We start from the raw sequence: 19,720 nt of genomic DNA, 5'->3' as shown, positions 1-19,720 counted from the left end.
GGCGGCGCCGGCACGGGTGCGCGCGGAGACTGCGACGGTGAGGTAGAAGGGCGGCAGGGAAGCGGATTTAGCCGCGTCAACTCCGCCGCTTCGGTGGCTCCCCTCGCCCTCCCTCTCAACTCCCTCGTAGCTCTCTCACCTTCGACTCCGTGCGCACATCTCCGTGCGCGCCCGCCGCCGTGCTGGCGCCAGCTTATTTTAGCCGCCCCCTGAAGTTTCGTTTTCTGCCGTTATCGGGAAGCGAGCGTTTGCGGGCGTGGCAGTTTCTTTGGCCCGACTGTGCCTCCGCCGCTGCTTCCCTCTGCACTGCTGCCGCAGCGTGCAAGGTCAACATGTGACTAGAAAATAGAGGAAAAGTGTGCACTGCCATTTTATCCGCCTGGCTGAGACATCGGCACTAGTGTGTGCTAGAATACGGTTGTCTAGAACACTCGAGTCGGCACGTACACGCTTGTTCCGGCGCGATGCAGAACGGCGACCTTGCAATTTGAGAGAGGAGGAAATTTCCGCCGCGGGTTCTTTTTTTTTTTTCCCCGTTCCTTCGCGCGCGGCATTGAGGGGTCTCTCCTGAGCTTTTGCTCTACGGCGGTGTCAGAGCAATGCCGGTCGGAGGCGCCGCCGCGTTATTTGGCGCGCTGCTAAGAGCATTGTCGGTGTGCGGTATGTTCGAAATAAGCGTGTTCGAATTAACGAGATTCGACTGTAGCTAAATTAAAGAGTCAGAGGTGAACTCACTCAGGCACATGTACGTAAAAAGCGTTTATTTCTTGAAGCGCCACCGCTTCAAACTCTTCGCGCCCAGTCGCGGAGTCCGCGCTGTCCGGCGCCGCGCCTCTGCATCAAAAGAGAAGGAGAGAAAGCGCGTGACTGCGTGCTGTTCTCTTTCGCGGCCGTCGGTGGGGCGGCGTTTATTCGTATCAACCGACGCAGGCTGCAAATTGATTCGTAACAACCGTTCTCCAGCACGTTGCAAAGTAATGGGGCTCGGCCGGGACCACACAAAAATTCGTATCATCCGGAAATTCGTATTAGCCGTGATCGTATCATCGAGCTTTTACTGTACATAACAAAGAATGAGCAAGCACATAAAATTCTAATTATACAATGTTAGCTAGGGCATTCTTGAATAGGTGGTGATTTCTGATGGAGATTACATCCGAAGGAAGGTGATTCCACTCTTCGCATGTCCGTGGTAAGAATGACTGAAAAAAAGCATCAGTTCTGCAAAAAGGAATTCGAACTTTTTGTGCGTGATCTAGGCGAGATGAAACATACTGAGGAGGTGATATAAGCTCATGATGGAGCTGAGGATGATGAAATATGGAGTGAAAAAGGCTCAAACGAAACAACTTACGACGGGATGCAAGGGTTGATAGGTCAAGACTTAATTTCATGGCAGATATGCTTGCTGTTCTGTTGTAGTTAGAAAGAATGAAATGCGTGGAGTTATTTTGAACCATTTCTAGTGACCGAATTAGGTTTTCATGGCTTGGATCCCAGACGGAGGCAGCATATTCTAGTTTCGGGCGAATGAGCGTTTTGTACATGGTTAATTTTATGGATGAAGATACTTGTGCGAAGTTACGACAGAGGTACCCCAAAATTCGATTAGCATTGATAATTACATACAAAATGTGGTCTGCCCAAGAAAGGTTTGATGTAATGTGAATGCCAAGGTATTTGTATGAGGACACGGTCTCGAAAGAACTACTAGCAATGTGGTAAATGGACGAAACAGATGATGTTCGAGATATGCGCATATGCTTGCATTTCCTTATGTTAAGTTCCATCAACCATATGTTGCACCATTTGTTAATAGCATCAAGGTCGGACTGAAGGGCTTTAGTATCATCAACGCAGGTTATTTCGCGATGGACAACACAATCATCGGCAAAGAGGTTAATGTACGAGGAAACACACGAAGGTAAGTCATTAATGTAAATAAGAAAGAGTAGAGGACCCAATACCGTCCCTTGAGGAACCCCAGATCGAACAGCAGTGTGCTCTGAATTTACGTTATTTGTCGACACAAACTGAGAACGGTTAGTAAGAAAGATTTCTAGCCAAAAGAGCAGTTTAGTGTCTATGTTAAGCTGACGTAGTTTGTAGAGAAGCAGTTTATGGCATACCTTGTCAAACGCTTTAGAAAAATCTAGGAAAATGCAGTCAATAAGAGAAGAACGATCAAGGATGGCATGAAGTTTGTGAGTGAAAGATATTAGTTGGGTTTCACAAGAATATGATTTGCGAAAACCATGTTGTGATGGCGAAAAAATTGAGTTTGATTCGAGAAAGTTAGCAAGGTTTGAAAACAAAATATGCTCAAATATTTTGCAGGGAATGCTTGTGAGGGAAGTGGGCCGGTAATTTAATGGAGATTGCTGGTTACCTGACTTGAAAAGTGGAATCACCTTCCCGATCTTCCATTCAACTGGAAGAGATCCCCTGTCCAATGATTGCTGAAACAGTGTAGTTAAAATAATTGATGAATACACCATTGTGGCTTTCAAGAACTTTGTGGTTATTTCATCGCAGCCGGGTGAAGAGGAACATTTTAATTTGTTAATAACATTTTCTACACCGCTAGAATGAATAATTATAGGAAACATAGTGGTGTATTCGGAGCATGAAAATTCTGGCAGCGGGAAATTTTGGTCATCAGAAAAGTTCCGCGAAAAAATGGTGTTAAACACGGATGCACATTTTTCGGGAGAGATGGCACCACCAGTGCTGTCGATAAGGTTTACTGTGTCATCAGCCTTAGGATTTACAGAGCGCCAGAACTTTCGAGGATTGGTGGTCAGTATTAATCTTCGACTTTTTAAGGGAAACCGCGTATTCTTCGGAAGCTTGTTTGTACAGTTCCCAGCGCATGCCACTAGGACGTAACCGGGCTAATCTATACAGCCGCATTTTTTTGTTTGCTAGACGCTTAAAAGTAATATTAAACCATGGTGCATTACGATTTGAAATTATTCGGTGAAGCGGGATGTACTTGTTGGTTAATTCAGCGACTTTAGCTATAAACATGGTCCAGTTAGATTGAACACTACGGTTGTCGAAGTGGTTAAAAAATGTATCTATAAAGGTCGAAAGCTCACGGTTAATTGCCTCAAAGTTAGCGTTCGTGTAGTTTCTAATAAACATATATTTTTTTGAAGATTTAGGTCGCGAAAAGTTCATCTGAAAGGTAATAAGTGAATGATCACTTAAGCCAGGTAAGCATGTAAGGTTAGAGACAAAATCAGGTACGGATGTTAGCAACAGATCAAGAATGTTCGACACGGTTGAAGTGATTCTGGTAGGTTGCCGGACCAGCTGAGTGAGTGAAAATGTGGAACACAAGTCTAAAAAATCTGGTGCTAGTTTGTTGTAAGCTAATGGTGGTTCAGAATACCATGCTATGCTAGGGATGTTAAAGTCTCCTAGTAGAAACAGTGGCAAAGTGGGGTAACGTGATAGAACGCTGTTAATGGCATCGTGTAATTCATTTACAAAAGTGCTAGTATATGAAGGGGGGCGGTAACAAAGTCCTATAACAACTTTTTGATGATTAATTTCAACTAAAGCCCAAAGCATTTCGAGGTGGCTCGTTATTTCAATGCGCTGAGAAGGAAACGCCTTTGGGACGGCTAACAGAACGCCACCTCCGGGCCTGTTGATGCGATCGCATCGATAAATTGTGAAATGGTCAATAAATGGAAAGATTTCAGCGTCGCGAATGTTAGAATGTAACTAGGTTTCCTTTAGTGCCACAATGTCAGCAGTACAAGTGTCAATGGTAGAAACGAGACAGGCGCGTTTATTTAGTACGCTTCTTATGTTGCAGAAAAGTACTGTTAAAGGCGATGAACGGCATCCACTACCCCTCACGTGATCCTATGTTGTAGTGTGTGCTTTATTGCGTGAAGAGCGGCTATCGCCAGTTGGGTGAGCACGCGCAAGAACTGTGTCAGATGCTTGGTCATACATGAACTGATCTTTATTTATGGATATCTTGTTATATCCCAATTTAAAAGGTGTTCCATCAAACTGGCTTTTAGCGAACCCTATAAGCCTTTTCCGGGCATGGCGTGTGGCGGGCGAAAAATCTTCACTGACGCCTACATTTCTTTCCTTGAGTTGCGCGCGCATGGAAAGCACTTTCTCTTTATATTTATAATTGGAAAATTTCACAATAATTGGTCGGCATTTATTTGATACAAATGGCCCCAGGCGATGAGCGCGTTCGATTGAGTCTGGGGGAAAACTATCAGCAACGCCGGATATAATATTTTTGATGCGTGCTTCGGTTTGCGCCCAAGATTCATTGGAATCCGGAACGTCATGGAATAAAAGGTTGTTTCTTCTTGAACGGTCTTCCATTTCATTCAATCTTGATTGCAAAAGGTCGTTCTGCTTCGCCATTTTTTTCACTGAATCTTGTAGAATGACCATCTCTTTTTCTACATCTTCAAGTCTCGGCGTTTTCAGTTCGAGTGTGACACGCCTTTCCTCGATACTGTTATTCAAGCTTTTCCTTGGTACTACCATGTACCCCTTTGTGCAGTGTAAGTAAAACCTCGTTATTTCTGATTTCACGAGACTGTAAATAATTCCAAAATTAACCGATGTAAAATTATCGGGGGAACCAAGAAAACATAAACAAATGGTTTTGACGTCAACACACCTTTATTTACTGAATGAATCAGCAAATCCTCTTTCTATTTTGCACAAAAGCACTGCAAAAGTTTCAGTTCTCGTCATCTCGTGCCTGATTAGCGCTCGCAGCAGTGAAGGCCTTGCGACTTCCTTTGCAGTGCGGTCGGGGCGCATGTCTTCATCCAAGACATGTTTTTCACTACCACATGCACATCTCGATTATTTTTTCACCACTGAGCTGGTTGCTAGCAGACAGTTGGTCCATTGTGATGTAGCTGGTGCACTTCATTCTCGATAGCTTCCACCCTGTTTGTGACATTGCGCGAGCAGCCATTGCATGGAGTCAAAACGAAACTGCTGTTTGCCGCAACCGTTGTGGACAAAACCGTGGCTGCTATTGATGTGATGATGGACAGCGACTATGCAGTTCTGATGGCACGTGGCCATCAGAACTGCATAGATGAGTGTAATTAGAGTGCATTAGAGTAGGGGTGTGTGAATGGTAGTCTTTGAGATTAAATCAAATTCGAATCAAGTAGAGCCTGAAGCAAATTGAATATAGAATATTTTTCGAATACAATTACACCTCAATATAACAAACTTCAATATATAACGTAATTCTCGATATTGAAGTACAGTGGAACCGCATTGATTCGATTCTGCGTAATACGTTTTTCGGGATGATACGTTTTTCTTTTCGCGGCCAACAGCCCCGCCCCATAGAATCAATGTATTTTCATGCGGTTGATACGATCGCGTTTTCGCCTGAAATGGGATGATACGACTGTAAACTGGTATTTCTGAAGCTCGTAGCTTTATATTCAAGTGTACTAGATTACATTACACTCCAACGACCCACGAACAACGTGTTAAGTGCCGGCGACAAACTAGCGGAAAAACGCGCACTCCGGCGGGAAACTGGTGTCATGCGGATCTGCCGAACCACTATTTTTGCACTCGTAGGATCGTCTGCTCGCGTCAGCTATCGCTCGCGCTTGTTTTGGTTGGCTTTTCAGGCGAGATCATGCAGGCACAGGGCTGAACAAAGCGCCTGCCTTCGTTCACCAGTCGCATCACTCGTATCACGCTGCTCTACAGTGTTCCTTTGTTTCGGAATTCCTGGCCTCATTTTATAACTTTCAAAAAAACTTGTTTATGAACTTGGAAAAAAAGAAAGTTCAGCGAAAACTGACTAGCTATTTTAAAGTTGCTCAATAAAAAAAGACACAGTTTTGCTCGAAAGGCGAAGCATCACTTGCGTTAGCAAATTGGTAGACAGCTATACAGAGTAAGGATGGTAATTTTATCGGCTGTATAAACTTGGAAACATTCGCTTACTAACTGAATTAACAACCAAGGTGTCAGTGCGCAAAAGCAAACAAGAACACATCACACTCGATGACTGCGGACACTCGCTGTCGAAACGCTGGCGTGCAAGCGCGGCAGCAAGCAAAGGTGGCTAACGGTCACGCGGTCTATCGGTCTTCATGCGGTCTATTGTTTCCACGGAAACTGAGCGACGAAAGCACAGCGCATATGAAGGTAAGATCCGTGTGGAGATCGCTTTCAAGATACGTCGCGCACGACTGCTCGGGGCCATGCAAAGTACAAGTATGCAGTTAGAAGAGCTAGGAATTGGGCTAGTTGGTGTGCATTCATTTTTCTTGCGCAGTTGTTTGCAGAGTATAGAAGCCGCAGGCCCTCCCTCCCACGCTGTCTTCCCACTTTTCTCCTTTCGCATGCTAGATTGACTCGCTCGGTCCCCTTGCACCCGGTCGCAAAATACAGTGGAATCTCGATGATACGATCACGGCTAATACGAATTTCCTCATGATACAAATTTTTCTGAGGTCCCGGCTGAGCCCCATTACTTTGCAACGTGCTAGAGAACGGTTGTTACAAATAAATTTTCTACCCGCGTCGGTTGATACGAATAAACGCCGCCCCACCGACGGCCGCGAAAGAGAACAGCGAGCAGTCACGCATGTTTTCCCTTTCTCTTTTGGTGCGGAGGCGCGGACGCGGCGCCGGACAGCGCGGAAGCCGCGACTGGGCGCGAAGAGTTTGAAGCGGCGGCCGCTCTTCCCCACGCGCAGCCGTCGCAGCAAGCGAAGATTCGTGCGGTCTATCACTTCAACGGAAACTGAGCGGCGTAAGCACGGCGCATATAAAGGTCAGAGCCATGTGGAGATCGCTTTCAAGATACGGTGCGCTACCTTCCCTCTTTGTGCCTTTCGCGTGGGAGATTGCGTCGCCAGTTACCCTTGTGCTCGGTTGCAAGATACGCATTTGGTGATGTAGCTCAGCGTCGCCACGCCCCCTCCCCCTCCCTCCCTTACCCCCACGGCCTCTCGCGCCACAGAATTTGTGTTTTCTCTCCGCTGTGCGTTCACTCTCCGTGAAGGCGCGCATCCCCCGCGTGATTTTACTGGTGCATACGGCGCGCAGCGAGGATTTTATCGCCCTTGGACTCGTGCTCCACGTCTCATGCTTCTCCTCCACATCGCCCTCGTTGATCTCCTCTCCCATCGGTGGGTGCACCTCATTGGGAAGCATGCTCGCTACCACCCTTGTCGGCGAGATTTTACCGCGGAAGCTGCATTATAACCGGTATTTCGTCTCACGCGGCTGCACTGTAAGCGGTATGCATATAGATGGAGTTCTATGGGAGGGTAAACGGGAGTCGGAAAAGGCTGCATTGTAGCCAGTTCTTCACTATAAACGGTTACGTTATAAGTGATCTATACTGTAAATGCTTTTTACGTGCATGTGCCTGAGTGAGTTCACCTCTGACTCTTTAATTTAGCTAGTTTTAATTGTGTTTCGATGATACGAATTTCGGCTAATACGAATATTTTTCGTGACCGCATGAGATTCGTATCATCGAGGTTCCACTGTATGCAGTTGGTACTGGAGCACAACGCCGCGAGCTAAAGCGCGCCTCCCTCGCGCGCTTTCTTCACTACGGCACACGGCGACGATTTTATCGCCCTTGGACTTTATACGGAACCTCGCGGCGACGGCAATGCTGACTGCAAAAATCTGCTTGGAGTGTCCATATAATTGCCATCGCAATAAAAGTGTGTTGGCTCCGTTTCGTGTGATATCCAGCGATGCTGCTCCGCATAATGCACTTATTATGAGGAGCAGTATCATTCCATGCCCTAGGAAGCTTTGCTAGCGAGTTTGTCATCAAGTAGGCCTGTTTTCTTACGTTTAGGGGCTTGCTTTGGATGATACGATTGTTGGCTGATACATTTTATTTTCTGGTTCCGGCGAAGATCTTATCAACGAGGTTCCACGGTATTTAAACTTTCTATTTCTTGTCCGTAGAAACCCACCAATGGTAGCACCCACAATTTTGGTGCCATTGAAATTTGTTCCCACCAAAGGTTGCAATTTCGAGTGGATCATGGAGGTCACTCTCAGCTGTGCCTGCACTAATGCACCAATCTCTCGCCTTGCAGAGAAATACATTGGCGTTCCAGTTACCTTTGCGCTTCAATGCATAACAGAACGTTTCGCTGAGAAAGTAACTGGAACGCCCATGCATTTCTCCGTAAAGACCAAATGGATGGTGCCACCATTGATGGTCAAACCCACGACCATTATTGGGAGTCGAACCCACGACCTTTCGTGTTAAAGAAGCTGAAGTTAAGGCACTCGAACCCTTGACCTATGGTAGGACCAAAATTCAATGGCACCGAAATTCATGGTGCCACCATTGATGGTCGAACCCACGACCGTTGGTGGGAGTCGATCCCACAACCTTTCATGTTAATTAAGGTGAAGTTAATTATTGAAGAGTTAATTAAGGCGCTTGAACCCACAACATTTGGTGGGAGTCGAACTTACAACCTTTGGTGTTAATTAGGGCAAAGTAAAGCACAATAAATTAAGGTAGAGATAATTAAGGCACTGGAACACATGACCTTTGGTGGGAGAAAACAAGTAATAGGAAGTAACAACACATTCGAATGGGAATGTCAAGTAATTTAATGAATGTCTCGTGATCGCGCAAGTTTTTGCTTTCATCGTCTTTAGCGTATGCTAAAGTGACTCTCAACTTTTCTTCTTTTGTTTATTTAAAATAAAGCTGTCTTTTTCTTTACATGTTTGACATTTTGCACCCCATTGGGCACATATTGCAGTAAAGGGGAATAATGGATATAACAAAATAATGTATACATTGAATTAATTTCACATCTTTCAACTTCATTATAGTGAGGTTTGAGTGCAGCATGTGAACAGTTTTGTATTAATGGAAAAAAATTTTTGCACTATTTGAAAACTGTTAAAAAATGTTTCATATTTGATTTGATTTGCTTGCAGCATTATTCTGTTTGTATTCAATTATTTCTCAAAAATTATATTCTCATGTCAATTCTAGAGTTGAGGAGATGTGTGACATGTTACTAAAAGGATGCCCTAGCTGCAGAGAGAGACTTAGAAGCTGATTTTGTTTCCAGCTATTTGCTGTTCAACATCTTCCCAGCCGTGGCCGACATTTTGGTCGCTGTCGTCTACTTCACTGTTTCTTTCAACGCCTGGTTTGGCCTGATTGTCTTCGTCACCATGGCCCTATATCTAGGTGAGGTGTTCGTTACATGCACTCAGAGGCAGAGCACTGAAATGGTCACCATCTTTGCTTCCTTGTTTGAAGGGCCCCTCATCAGACTGGATTGCAAATTTTGGGTATACACTGGAAGTTGTAAAGCGCCATCTAGGACGCATTTTTGCATTAGAATTTTTCACATTGGTTCATTATTAGAGGAAATAGGAAGAACTGAAATTTTGCATTGTCATCCCACTTTCACTGCCAGCATAGGCACTCTCTCTCTCTCTCTTTGCCGCGACTAACATCTGCAAGCGCCGGCATTCTTTCCCTGCCTTCAGCCATACCGGAGGCGAGGGACTGCATCACGTTTACATCCTAGACCTGCCTCCTTTTTTTTTTCTTCAGTCCTTGCTGCGCGGAGTGCTTCCAGTGATGGTTTTGTGTGCTCTGCATTGGACAATTTCCTGCTAAGATCACGCGCCATAATCAACGTCATTGTAGACTGTCTGTCGTAGAGGCATTCATGCTTGTGGCCTTGATTCTCTGGCAAAAAGTGGGACTTCCTCAACAGAGAGGGTGCACTGGCTTTGATTTCAAATTTCGAATGCTTTCGCACTGTGGAGTGGGTTGATACTTTTCAGACATGATCGTTAGGGCATTATCACTGCAACGTGCATGTCTGTTTGCAATGCCTAAACTTGGTGAGGTGCCCTTTAATGCAAGTAGACGTTCATCTCTTTTGATGCCATTTCTGCATTGAATTCTAAACATTAAAAGTGAAAGGCACCGCCGGACGGTCATTTTGCACCCTATTTTGTGTTCGTCTAGCAAATCCAATATCATTCTCTACTCAGAAGCACGACTACATCATTAATATGGTTCAGCATTTTTTATCTTTATTTCTTAAAAACTCCGTGTGCTCTCTTCAGATAGGAAATATAGTAAACTAACAGCCTTGGAGTATTTCCGTCAAGCTCACCCCAGTTCCTGACTAGCTTAGAAGGGCACTCGGAAGCGGCCAATGAACCATGTATCTACGGGCAATCAAATGTAGGATTTTAAAGTAAATGCACTTCGATTTAATCCCGGAGTATCTGTTAGGTTTGAAATATCACTTACTTACACGTATCTATTTATGGCAGAGTGAATCAATATGGCCTTGAGTTTCCCGCACATGGCTGCATAAAATTCAGTAGTCTTAAACAAAAAAGACAATTCAATTTTATGCAGTCATTGGCAGGAAAGTGATATTTCAAACATAACAAATACTCTTTATTTATTAAATTTATTGCTGCCTCAATTGCTTCATTTGGGGTATTACATAAAGTGAGGTGTAGGCATATGCAGCAGGCATTATTTTTGATGAATGCCTTGAAAGATGTATGACTGAGAGTGTTGCATGGCTTTGGCAGGAAGATGATTCCATTCGTTCGCTGTTTCAACAAAGAAAGATGAGCAGTAGCGTGAGCTACAGGGGGATAAACAGCCTTTGGATGACTATAACGGGATGAAGTGTGATGCGTAGGTGCAATGTCAGTTTCATGAAGCAGTGAGTAAAAGAAATTACGAAAAAGGCATAACCTTGCAGTTTTGCAGCATTGCTCGTTAGTTTGAAAGTTCAGTGATGATTTAGGTTTTGTGATGCTAGTGTAGTAAAAAGTGTCGGAGGGAATAAACCTTGCTGTGTGACTTTGCATAAATTCTAAGGCTGTTGAAAGGCCAAATTGGTGTGGGTCCCAAAATGAGCATTGATATTCCAGTTTGCGTAGGACAAGTGTTCAATATTCTAGTAAGTTTACCGCAGGGGGAACGATATGTAGATTGCAGTGCGGACAGCATTTCATTTCATTCATTTTATTACCTTAAAAGCCCCAGAGGGGCATTACATAAGGGGTGGGCGTACATATATTTATTATACATAAGTTTAAGGAAAACGGAGTACAAGTTTTAAATACAACACACGTGAAAATTAGGTACATAATTCCGTCTAGTACACAGATAGATAGCATAGATCCCGTACATTTTTTTTTTTTTTATTCTAAAAAATGGTCTGTTAGTTTTTGCATGAATGTAGGTGCACAGGTTATGGCGGCAATTTGGTGGGGCAGGTTGTTCCAATCTGTTGCTGCGCGAAAAAAGAATGAGCCTGAAAAAGTGGTAGTGTGAGTGCGAGGGCGGCCAACTTGGTACGCGTGCCGAGTGCGATGTGATATACGGGCAGCGGGAATAATGTATGGCGGTTGATTAAGTGAAGTATGATAAAACTTAAAAAAAAGAGAGAGAGTTGAGATGCGACGACGATTAGCGAGTGGGACCAAACCGGATTCTTTTTTCAATGACGACACGCTGACATCATAGGAATACGTTGAATGGATGAACCTTATGGCACGGTTTTGCACCGATTCAAGTGCGTTGATTAGATATGCTTGATGAGGGCTCCATACGGCACATGCATGTTCGAGTTTAGGTCTGATTAAGTTTTTATAGGCTAGCAATTTCACATGCTTGGGCGCTTGCTTTAGGTTTCGTTTTAAAAAACCAAGAGATTTATTAGAAGATGATATGACGTTAGTAATGTGAGCGCTCCAAGTCAAGTCATTAGTAAGGGTAACACCAAGGTATTTGTAAGACTGCGCAGTTTCTACGTCTATGTTATTTATTGTGTATGGGTAAGCTAGTGGGTTACGTCGGCGGGAGAATACCACTACTTTACATTTATTTGGGTTAAGTGTCATTAACCAGCAATCGCACCATTGTTGCAAGCGGTTAATATCCTCCTGAAGGAAGATTTGATCAGACATGTTAGTAATTGTTTGGTAAACGACGCAGTCATCTGCAAACATGCGAATATTGCAGGATACATGCAAAGGTAAGTCGTTAATATATATTAAGAAGAGGAGAGGCCCGAGGACAGATCCTTGTGGAACCCCAGAAGTTACCGGTAGGGAAACAGATGGGCTGTTGTTAATAAGGACAAACTGTGAGCGGTTACTAAGGAAGGCTTCAATCCATCGCAATATATCGGGGTGCACGTTCGCCATAGCACACGATTGGCTTTGTTGCCAGTGCTGGAAACGTGGGAGGACCAACCGAAGTTATTACATAGGGTCTAAGCACTCGAGATAATGTGTTGGACCTGTTAAGCCACATAAAACACTGCAGTGTAGATGGCTTCCCGACACTTGCTGTTTTTATGGGTGTCTCGAAGGCAAGCAACTGTTTGTCTCAAACAGCCATCATCAGCCAGTTACAAGTGATAGGTGTCGCTGGTCATATTGCACATTTCATTCACACATTTCTGGATGATCGCAGCATTAAATTTTGTCATGGGGACGTTTTGAGTGATGAAGTGCATATTTTTTACGGCGCATCACAGGGGAGTGTGTTATCTCCCTTACTCTTTAACAACACCATGGCTAGTCTCCCTACATGCATTAGGCCTTTGAGCTCCAGTGAAGATGTCCATATATGCTGATGACATCTGCGTATGGGTCTCTGGCTACCAGCACCATCATCTTGCATGAATAGCTCCGGGAGCAGCGAGTGCTATTCAGGCCCACTTGTCAAAGCTTTCCCTATTATTATCAGTGGACAAATCGTCACATGTCCTATTTCCCGAGGTGAAGGGAAAATCTACACACTTGAATCTAAGTTGAGGGTCGTAAAAAAAATTGTTTATTTATTATCCTATCTTGATTAAAATTGACATGCATGTGCATCAGTGAATGGAGATTGAGATCTGCAAACAAATTTAAAATATCTCATTTAAAAAGGAAGTAATGACAAAATCTCGCGTTGTAAATAGGTAATTTCTTGCGGTTCATTACGGTAACTTACAATTCAGAAAGTTATTTTCAGAACTAAGTGGTTCTTCTAAAAGGTCCACCCCACAGGCTAAAGCTAATTAAATGTCAATAAAGCTGTTTCATTGATCAGAAGTAATTTTCAAACATGGAAGGTAAGAATTATCTTCGAGTAATTAGCTTATTTATCAAATAATTGCAATTGCATCAATGTTATGAAAAAAAAAAAGCTTTAGCCTGTAGCTCCACTGTTACTGAAAGAATGATACCATGTTTGTTTAAAATGTTTCATGGAAACTTCCTCACTACTTCCATTAGGCAGAGGCACTTCACAAAAATCACAAAGCTGAGTAAATCGCATTCAAAGTTTTGAGAAAATTTGTAACTTTACCTATTGAGCCTGTAAGAAAAAGAAGGGCTTTACAGTAAAGCTGTATTCTTACTGACCAAAATAAAACCAGATTTATTAAAATTGGTTCAGGTAGACATGACCAAAACATGCATACTGCAAAGGCACGTGACAAAAAAAAAAAAAAGTGAGTCACTTCACGGTGTTCAGCCATCTTACAGCAATCCTGGTTAGTAGTCCTGGCTCACATTGGGCTTGTGTCTCTTGGCCATCCTCCTCTTGAGCTTTTTGCTCTCTGTGTACCCTTTGTTAGCCTTGCAGAGCCTCCTCTTCTCCTTCTCAAGGCTCCATCGGGTGAGGCAGCTCCCAGGGCTGTAGCCAAGCTGCCCTGCAATGGTTCTGCTGGTTTCTACAATTCCCTGGTTGAAACATGAGACTGCTTCTGCAACAGCCCTTTCCCCAGCAAGCAGAGATTCGTGTGTGTTTTTGGAGCTTTGACTCCAGATAACGGAGTGCGGGCACTCAATTGCCTTTTAGGTCATCCTATCAGTACAACGGTGCAATAGGGCACGATCACTCAGCCTTGCAAGGACTGGCTCCAGAGCAGTGCAGACAGAGGCTGGCAGTGGACTTTTGTGAGGTGGTAGTTTTTCATGGCTGGCCAGTGCATGGTTGTAAACGCTTCATGAACTGGCACCTTCTGGACAGTGACTGTGGTCTGGGGCGTCATCTGTGGATGTCAAATGAAACAGTATGACATTCACTGCCTATTTTTTCTATGTTAGTGCATCCATAGACACCCTCTTCTTTCAAAGCATGGAATGTGCCATATATAGCGCAGCCATATATAGCGCAGCCCATTCTTTGCTAGAGAGCACCTGAAGAGAATCGGGGCTGCCTCAACCTCCATCCGTCCGGCTTTGCAGTCTATATTTTTTAGGCACTTGTGGTTGACTGCCCAATCACCATAGCCTTCGTCACTTCGGTCACGTGCCCCCTGGCAGCCACGACAGTACCTTGACAACACAACCTGGTTAACACCAGACCCATGTATAGTTCAATGATACACCCGACAGCAATGTTGGAGTTGTGTCCACGAGTCTTCCATGTGCTGTCAAAAATGATGTCAACATTCCCAATCGGACTGAGGAAGTCCTTCTGTAGGGTCTTGACCACCTGTACACTTGCCATTTCTGTGGCTGTAGCAGCTGCTTGGCAAGCTACCACCATGGTGTCCGTATGTCCCCTGAAGGTTTTGTGATGAAGGCCACGGTGGGAGAGGTTCAGGGTGGCACAGAAGTCCGCAAGCGCAGTCACTCCACTTCCACTGCTCTGGATACCTTTCACTGCCCTTACATTTATCTCAAAGGGCGTGATCGCAGTTGGGCTGTTGACTCGGGGCGACTAAAAGCGGAGCTCGGCTAAGTCACAACTAGAGCACATCAGCTTCAGCTTCTCTGCCAGTCCGTACTGGCTCTTGTTACACTTAGAGAACTGGCGACTGACTGACCCACACTTGGTACATGTAGTAGTAGCAAAAAAGTTTTGCATCACTTTCATGTCGACGATGATTAACTCCGTGCCGCGATCGTTGTCGTCGTCACTCACCATGCTGACGTCGAGCAGGTTGAACTTCCGCGAAGTCAGCAAAATCTCTGCCAAGGAAGATTTCATGTTTTTTGCATGTTCTTCGTGTTCTGCACACTCCTCCTCGGAGTGAAACACAGTGTCCATGCACTCCGCTCGCGAATTTGGCCCGGGCACGTCATTGTCAGCTTGCTCCAGCCGCATCAAGTGGTGGCAAACGAGCTTGCGATGGCACCGAAGTCAACATTGTTGAGCATGGCCCAGCCGTACTGACCACAGAAGAAACAGGCAGCGGTGCCACCGAAATTGGGATTTTCAATGACATGATGTTCTTGTTCCAAGCGCGTCTCTTTTTGCTGCGTGCTTTCCGTGTGTTTACTTTCAAACGAGCATCGTGGGCCATCGAAGCACATGAAACAAAACAGATGCTACAACGCAGGTAGAGCAACCAAGAACTAACGTGGGTGAACTCACGGCAAAGAGAAAAGGCTCACAAACACAAAGGGAAATGCACGTCTAGGATAGCGGAGTGAGCAGTAGCAGACACTTCAAGCCACAAGGCCTGGCCGCGCCGGGAAGGCCAGGAGCGGAGGTGTGCGTCATGGCCAATCGGAGGGCTGTGCTTCGCTGCGCGGTGACGTCATGCATACGTGCTCTACCTAATCAGTGCCCTTCTCACGACTTGTCAAAAGGCGCCAATTGCTGTGGCTCTGTGAGGCGTGGGTTGGCTTGAAGCACACCAAATTCAAATGCTGGGAAGCAGCTTTGTAACAACACCAAGATGGCGCCAATCGGTTGTCGTTGTGCTGAGCTACAGCGGCTTGAAGTCAGGCCAAATTTACAAATTTGGGTGTTGATTTTCGTCTGACTGCGCTTCTAAATTATTGTTTTTTAGCACTTGTTGATGGAATTCAGCAATATTTTGCCGCAGCATACTTTAGACTATAATGACTTCGAAATTGGGATTTCTGAAAATTGACATTTTTAATGATTTTATTGCTATTTTGAGACCCCCATTCCTTCTTAAGCAAGTTTGAAAAAGTTAGATTCTACTCTACTCTTTACAAACTTGAAGTCTGCATTGCACCAACTTTATCACAATTTACCATCCAACAAGTTCACACGCAAGTCACTATCATTCACGAAAGACCACAGAAACAAAGGCTTCACACTGAAGTTTCAGTGGATCCCCTCTCATACTAGGATTGCTGGAAATGATGAAACTGATGCTCTTGCATAAGCAGCACACTCGCATCCCCCTAAAGTCAAAGCATCAAAAACCATTTAAGTCGTTGCGATTGTTGACTTTAGAAGACATTGACTACATATTACACCAGGGTTCTTATTCATAGACAGGCTGTGTGAGCAGGGAATACGTAAAACGGTTTAAGATTGTGTGCGTTTCAACTGTCATGATCCTTGTAGTGGCGACCGTTGGCATTACTGAGTGGAGAACCAAGTTTCGGCGGGAGATGAACCAGCTCGACAATGCAGCCCAGGCCAGAGGAGTTGATGCACTTCTCAATTTTGAAACGGTAAGTGCACACAGTACAAAAGTTGAGTTGCTGAGCCAGCTTGTTAGATCAAACGGGGGACTTGCTTTTGTGATTTCCGTGGTGTGCCCTGCTGCAGGTCTGCAGTTGTAGACAAAATTACGTCTGTTGCTTGCGCTGAAGCACACGCTCATACGGCCCAGACGGCACACCATCCATGGCAAGACTGTGCAACCAAGTGCTGGTGAAGCAGCCGTTAAACCCTTGCCTAGTCACGTGGTACCGCAGCGGCGAGGCTCCGAGCGTGTGCAGCTGCGACGCAACAGATCACGTGGCGTGACGTCACACCTGCCACACTTGCGCTCCGGCAGCTCAAGGTCATTGCGACACAATGAATGACCTTGTGAGACATAGCGTAGTAGAGCTCTCACGCCGAAAAAGCAGTAAAACACACCGCTATAACACAAAACAAAATATAAATCTACGCACACCCACTTTCTCGGCAAGAAATATGGGCAAGGGTCTAAAATGTGCTGCACAGTGACAGTTGGTTTCCTAAAGTCCACTTCACTGCAATGCATTTGTGTTATGCTGTAAAGGGTACAAGCACTGTGAAAGCGGTTTTGGTTTTGTGTTTGAGTGCACCTTGAAGCAATTTCTGACCGAATTTAGCCGAAAAAAAAAGGCCCTATTTAGAACTAGGTAAATGCCATAGTCAGACATTGTGAGAAATGATTATTGCTTGAAAATCTTCCTATGTCAGGCCGAAAACAGGCGTTTTCAACGGAAAATTTTTTTAATGTGTGTTCACTGCATTCACTCTCCCCTAAGCACCACCGAGACAGACGCTGCCACTAAAGGGGTTTGTTTCTATTGGGGTCCCCAGAGAAATCGGGCACTTGTGTGCTGACTATTCATGTTCGAATTATTCGGCGAAGGCCAATTTTAGGATCCAAATAACTAAACATTTTGCCTCTAGAAGTGCATGAGCACTGGCTGGGATGCTAGTAATCAAATTGAACTGGAGTCGAATTGATGGAAGTCTAACCGTGTTTTCAAAATACTGAGTAGTGAGTTAGTTGGATGTCCCACATTGAAGGAAAACAAAAGGGGCTTGCCACGCCTTCTGTGCACTACACAGGGAAAATATTATACGTACCTGCAGTTCTTTTCTAAGCAATAGTGGTAGCAAACAGTTATGCCACCACCTAATTTTGCTTGGGTGCTAGCACAGCTATTGCGTCGCTCATTTGTCATTACTTTTGTAGCGCTAACCATGCTCCTGAGCTTATCACTTGACGCAAGATGAGCTGAGTGACAGCTGACATTGGACCAAATGACTCATGAGTTAGTGGGTATCTGATGCTGTATAATAATGCACATATTGGCAACACCAGAGATAATGTGAATTACCGTATTTTCCGGTGTATCGGACGCATTTTTTCCCCAATATTTTCGTCGGTGCGTCTTATACAACGGTGCGACTTATATTTGGAATTTACTGAAGGTGGCAGGTGTTACACGGCAGCACTCAGAGCACATGTGCTTGCCGATGCGCACAAGCTCGTGTTATACACACCTATGCATGTGCACACGGTGTGAAATAGGTCGTACGTGTCGAAACGTGGCACGATCTTGGCTCTTCCTCTATTATATTGCCGATGGTGTGAGACCACTGGAACCACTTCGCTTTCCGAACGTTTGTTTTGGCTCCCACATCACTGAGTAGGCGATGTACAATTTGCGCTCCTTCCTTGCCCTGCTGACAACCGCTGACGAAAGCAGCGGCGCCGGCCCATCGCGAGAGATAAGGAGAGTGAAAGTATCGTTTGGAGAGCGAGATGCTTGCCGGGTATCGCCCTTAATTCACCATTGATATTGGCCGCCTCATGTCTTGCGTGTCCAAAATCTCTGGGACATCAGTGGTGCGCAGTAGCTGAGCCCGTAAGAATCGGGTAAGTATGGCATTTCGCGACGAGGATATGTACGTGCGAACCCGCAATGCGTGAAACGTGTGCGTCATATATAAAAGGTGCGACTTGTATATTAACCTTTCTGCAAAAGTGGCTGTTTTCAGGGAGGTGTGACTTATAAAAGGGTGCGACTTGTGCACCGGAATATACGGTAGTTCGTTTTTTTAATTAGCAATGGTTAAACAAGTGGCCTGCTGGTCTGTTTATACTGTCGACAACATGATTGCAATGTTCAGTGTGTTAAACTCGCTAATAAGGGCATCTGCATATCATTGTTCAATATTCAAAGTTAAGTATTCATATTTTATTTGTTTTTGAGGATCTTTATATAGCACACCCCCCTAGTACACGCCAAAGTGTCTTAAGCAAAAGCTGTCACTCACCGAGTTCATGCTAGATGGAGCCATGATACTCAGCCACAGTAAACAGAGACTTCAGTAAAGCCCATATTGCCGACACCTCGCTTGCGCAAGTTTGTCAACTTGTGCCTCAGGTGGCAATTGATGAGCAAGGGCATGTATATCTGCAGCTCTATGAGCAAGCGAAATATATGAGCTTGCCCTCGCAAGTCCTTCCATTTGCAATTTTATGTGAACAGACATCAATGTTAATTTCTTCCCCCACATTTCATTTCACATTTAAGTACTTTATTAAACCATTGTATGATGCTCTGGTGCTGAAGGTGTTACTTCTCTGTTCCTTGGTTTCAGGTTAAATACTACAATGCTGAAGAATACGAAGTATCTGGCTACAAAGAATGCATCGAAAAGTATCAGGCAAGTTAGTGTGTCTACTTCATCTTTTCTCTGGTATAAAGCAATAATTATGCCTTTACACCAAGCCTAAAAAAATTTACAAATTATCCGAATGTTGAATTATTGAATGGTCAAAACCAAAACATGAATGAGCTGTCATTCAATTGTAAGACTTTGTTTGGCAATCCGTTTAAAAATCTCATTGCATACTTTGACATAAGTACAATAGACGACATAAGTTACAAAAGGCTGTTATCTTTTAAATGCGTGAAACTATTTTTGAAATTCACCTCAGTGAGGCACAAACTTACATGCAGTGATCCATGATGTAGCACATCAAACTTTCTGTGCAGAGCTTAAACCAGTGTTGATGCCAGTTGCCAGTGATGATGCCAGTGTTGATGCCAGGTAGAACACCCGGCTTCTAATCTGAAGGTCGTAAGTTTGAACCCTCCTCCAGTCCACTACATTTACAGGTATGAAGGGCACCTGACACCAGCAAAAAAAAAAAAATATATATATATATATATATATATATATATATATATATTGCCGAGAGCT

The 19,720-nt window shown here is 44.5% G+C and overlaps 1 protein-coding gene across 3 annotated transcripts in view; it reads left to right on the top strand.

Annotated features, from left to right (window-relative positions):
* The window catches only part of LOC119441663 (ATP-binding cassette sub-family B member 6-like), a 110,921-nt gene that overhangs the window by 30,111 nt on the left and 61,090 nt on the right, over positions 1-19,720 (top strand). For all 3 annotated transcript variants that reach the window (XM_049661510.1, XM_049661509.1, XM_037706260.2), the window contains exons 9-11: positions 9,111-9,232; positions 16,364-16,473; positions 19,115-19,180. In XM_049661510.1, the coding sequence (XP_049517467.1) occupies positions 9,111-9,232; positions 16,364-16,473; positions 19,115-19,180 (298 nt within the window). The remainder of the gene's footprint in view (positions 1-9,110; positions 9,233-16,363; positions 16,474-19,114; positions 19,181-19,720) is intronic.

This window comes from Dermacentor silvarum, chromosome 2, assembly GCF_013339745.2.
Source record: "Dermacentor silvarum isolate Dsil-2018 chromosome 2, BIME_Dsil_1.4, whole genome shotgun sequence".
NCBI classification, from domain to species: domain Eukaryota; kingdom Metazoa; phylum Arthropoda; class Arachnida; order Ixodida; family Ixodidae; genus Dermacentor; species Dermacentor silvarum.
Note: the sequence above shows the minus strand (reverse complement) of the source record. Positions and strands in the feature narration are given on the sequence as shown.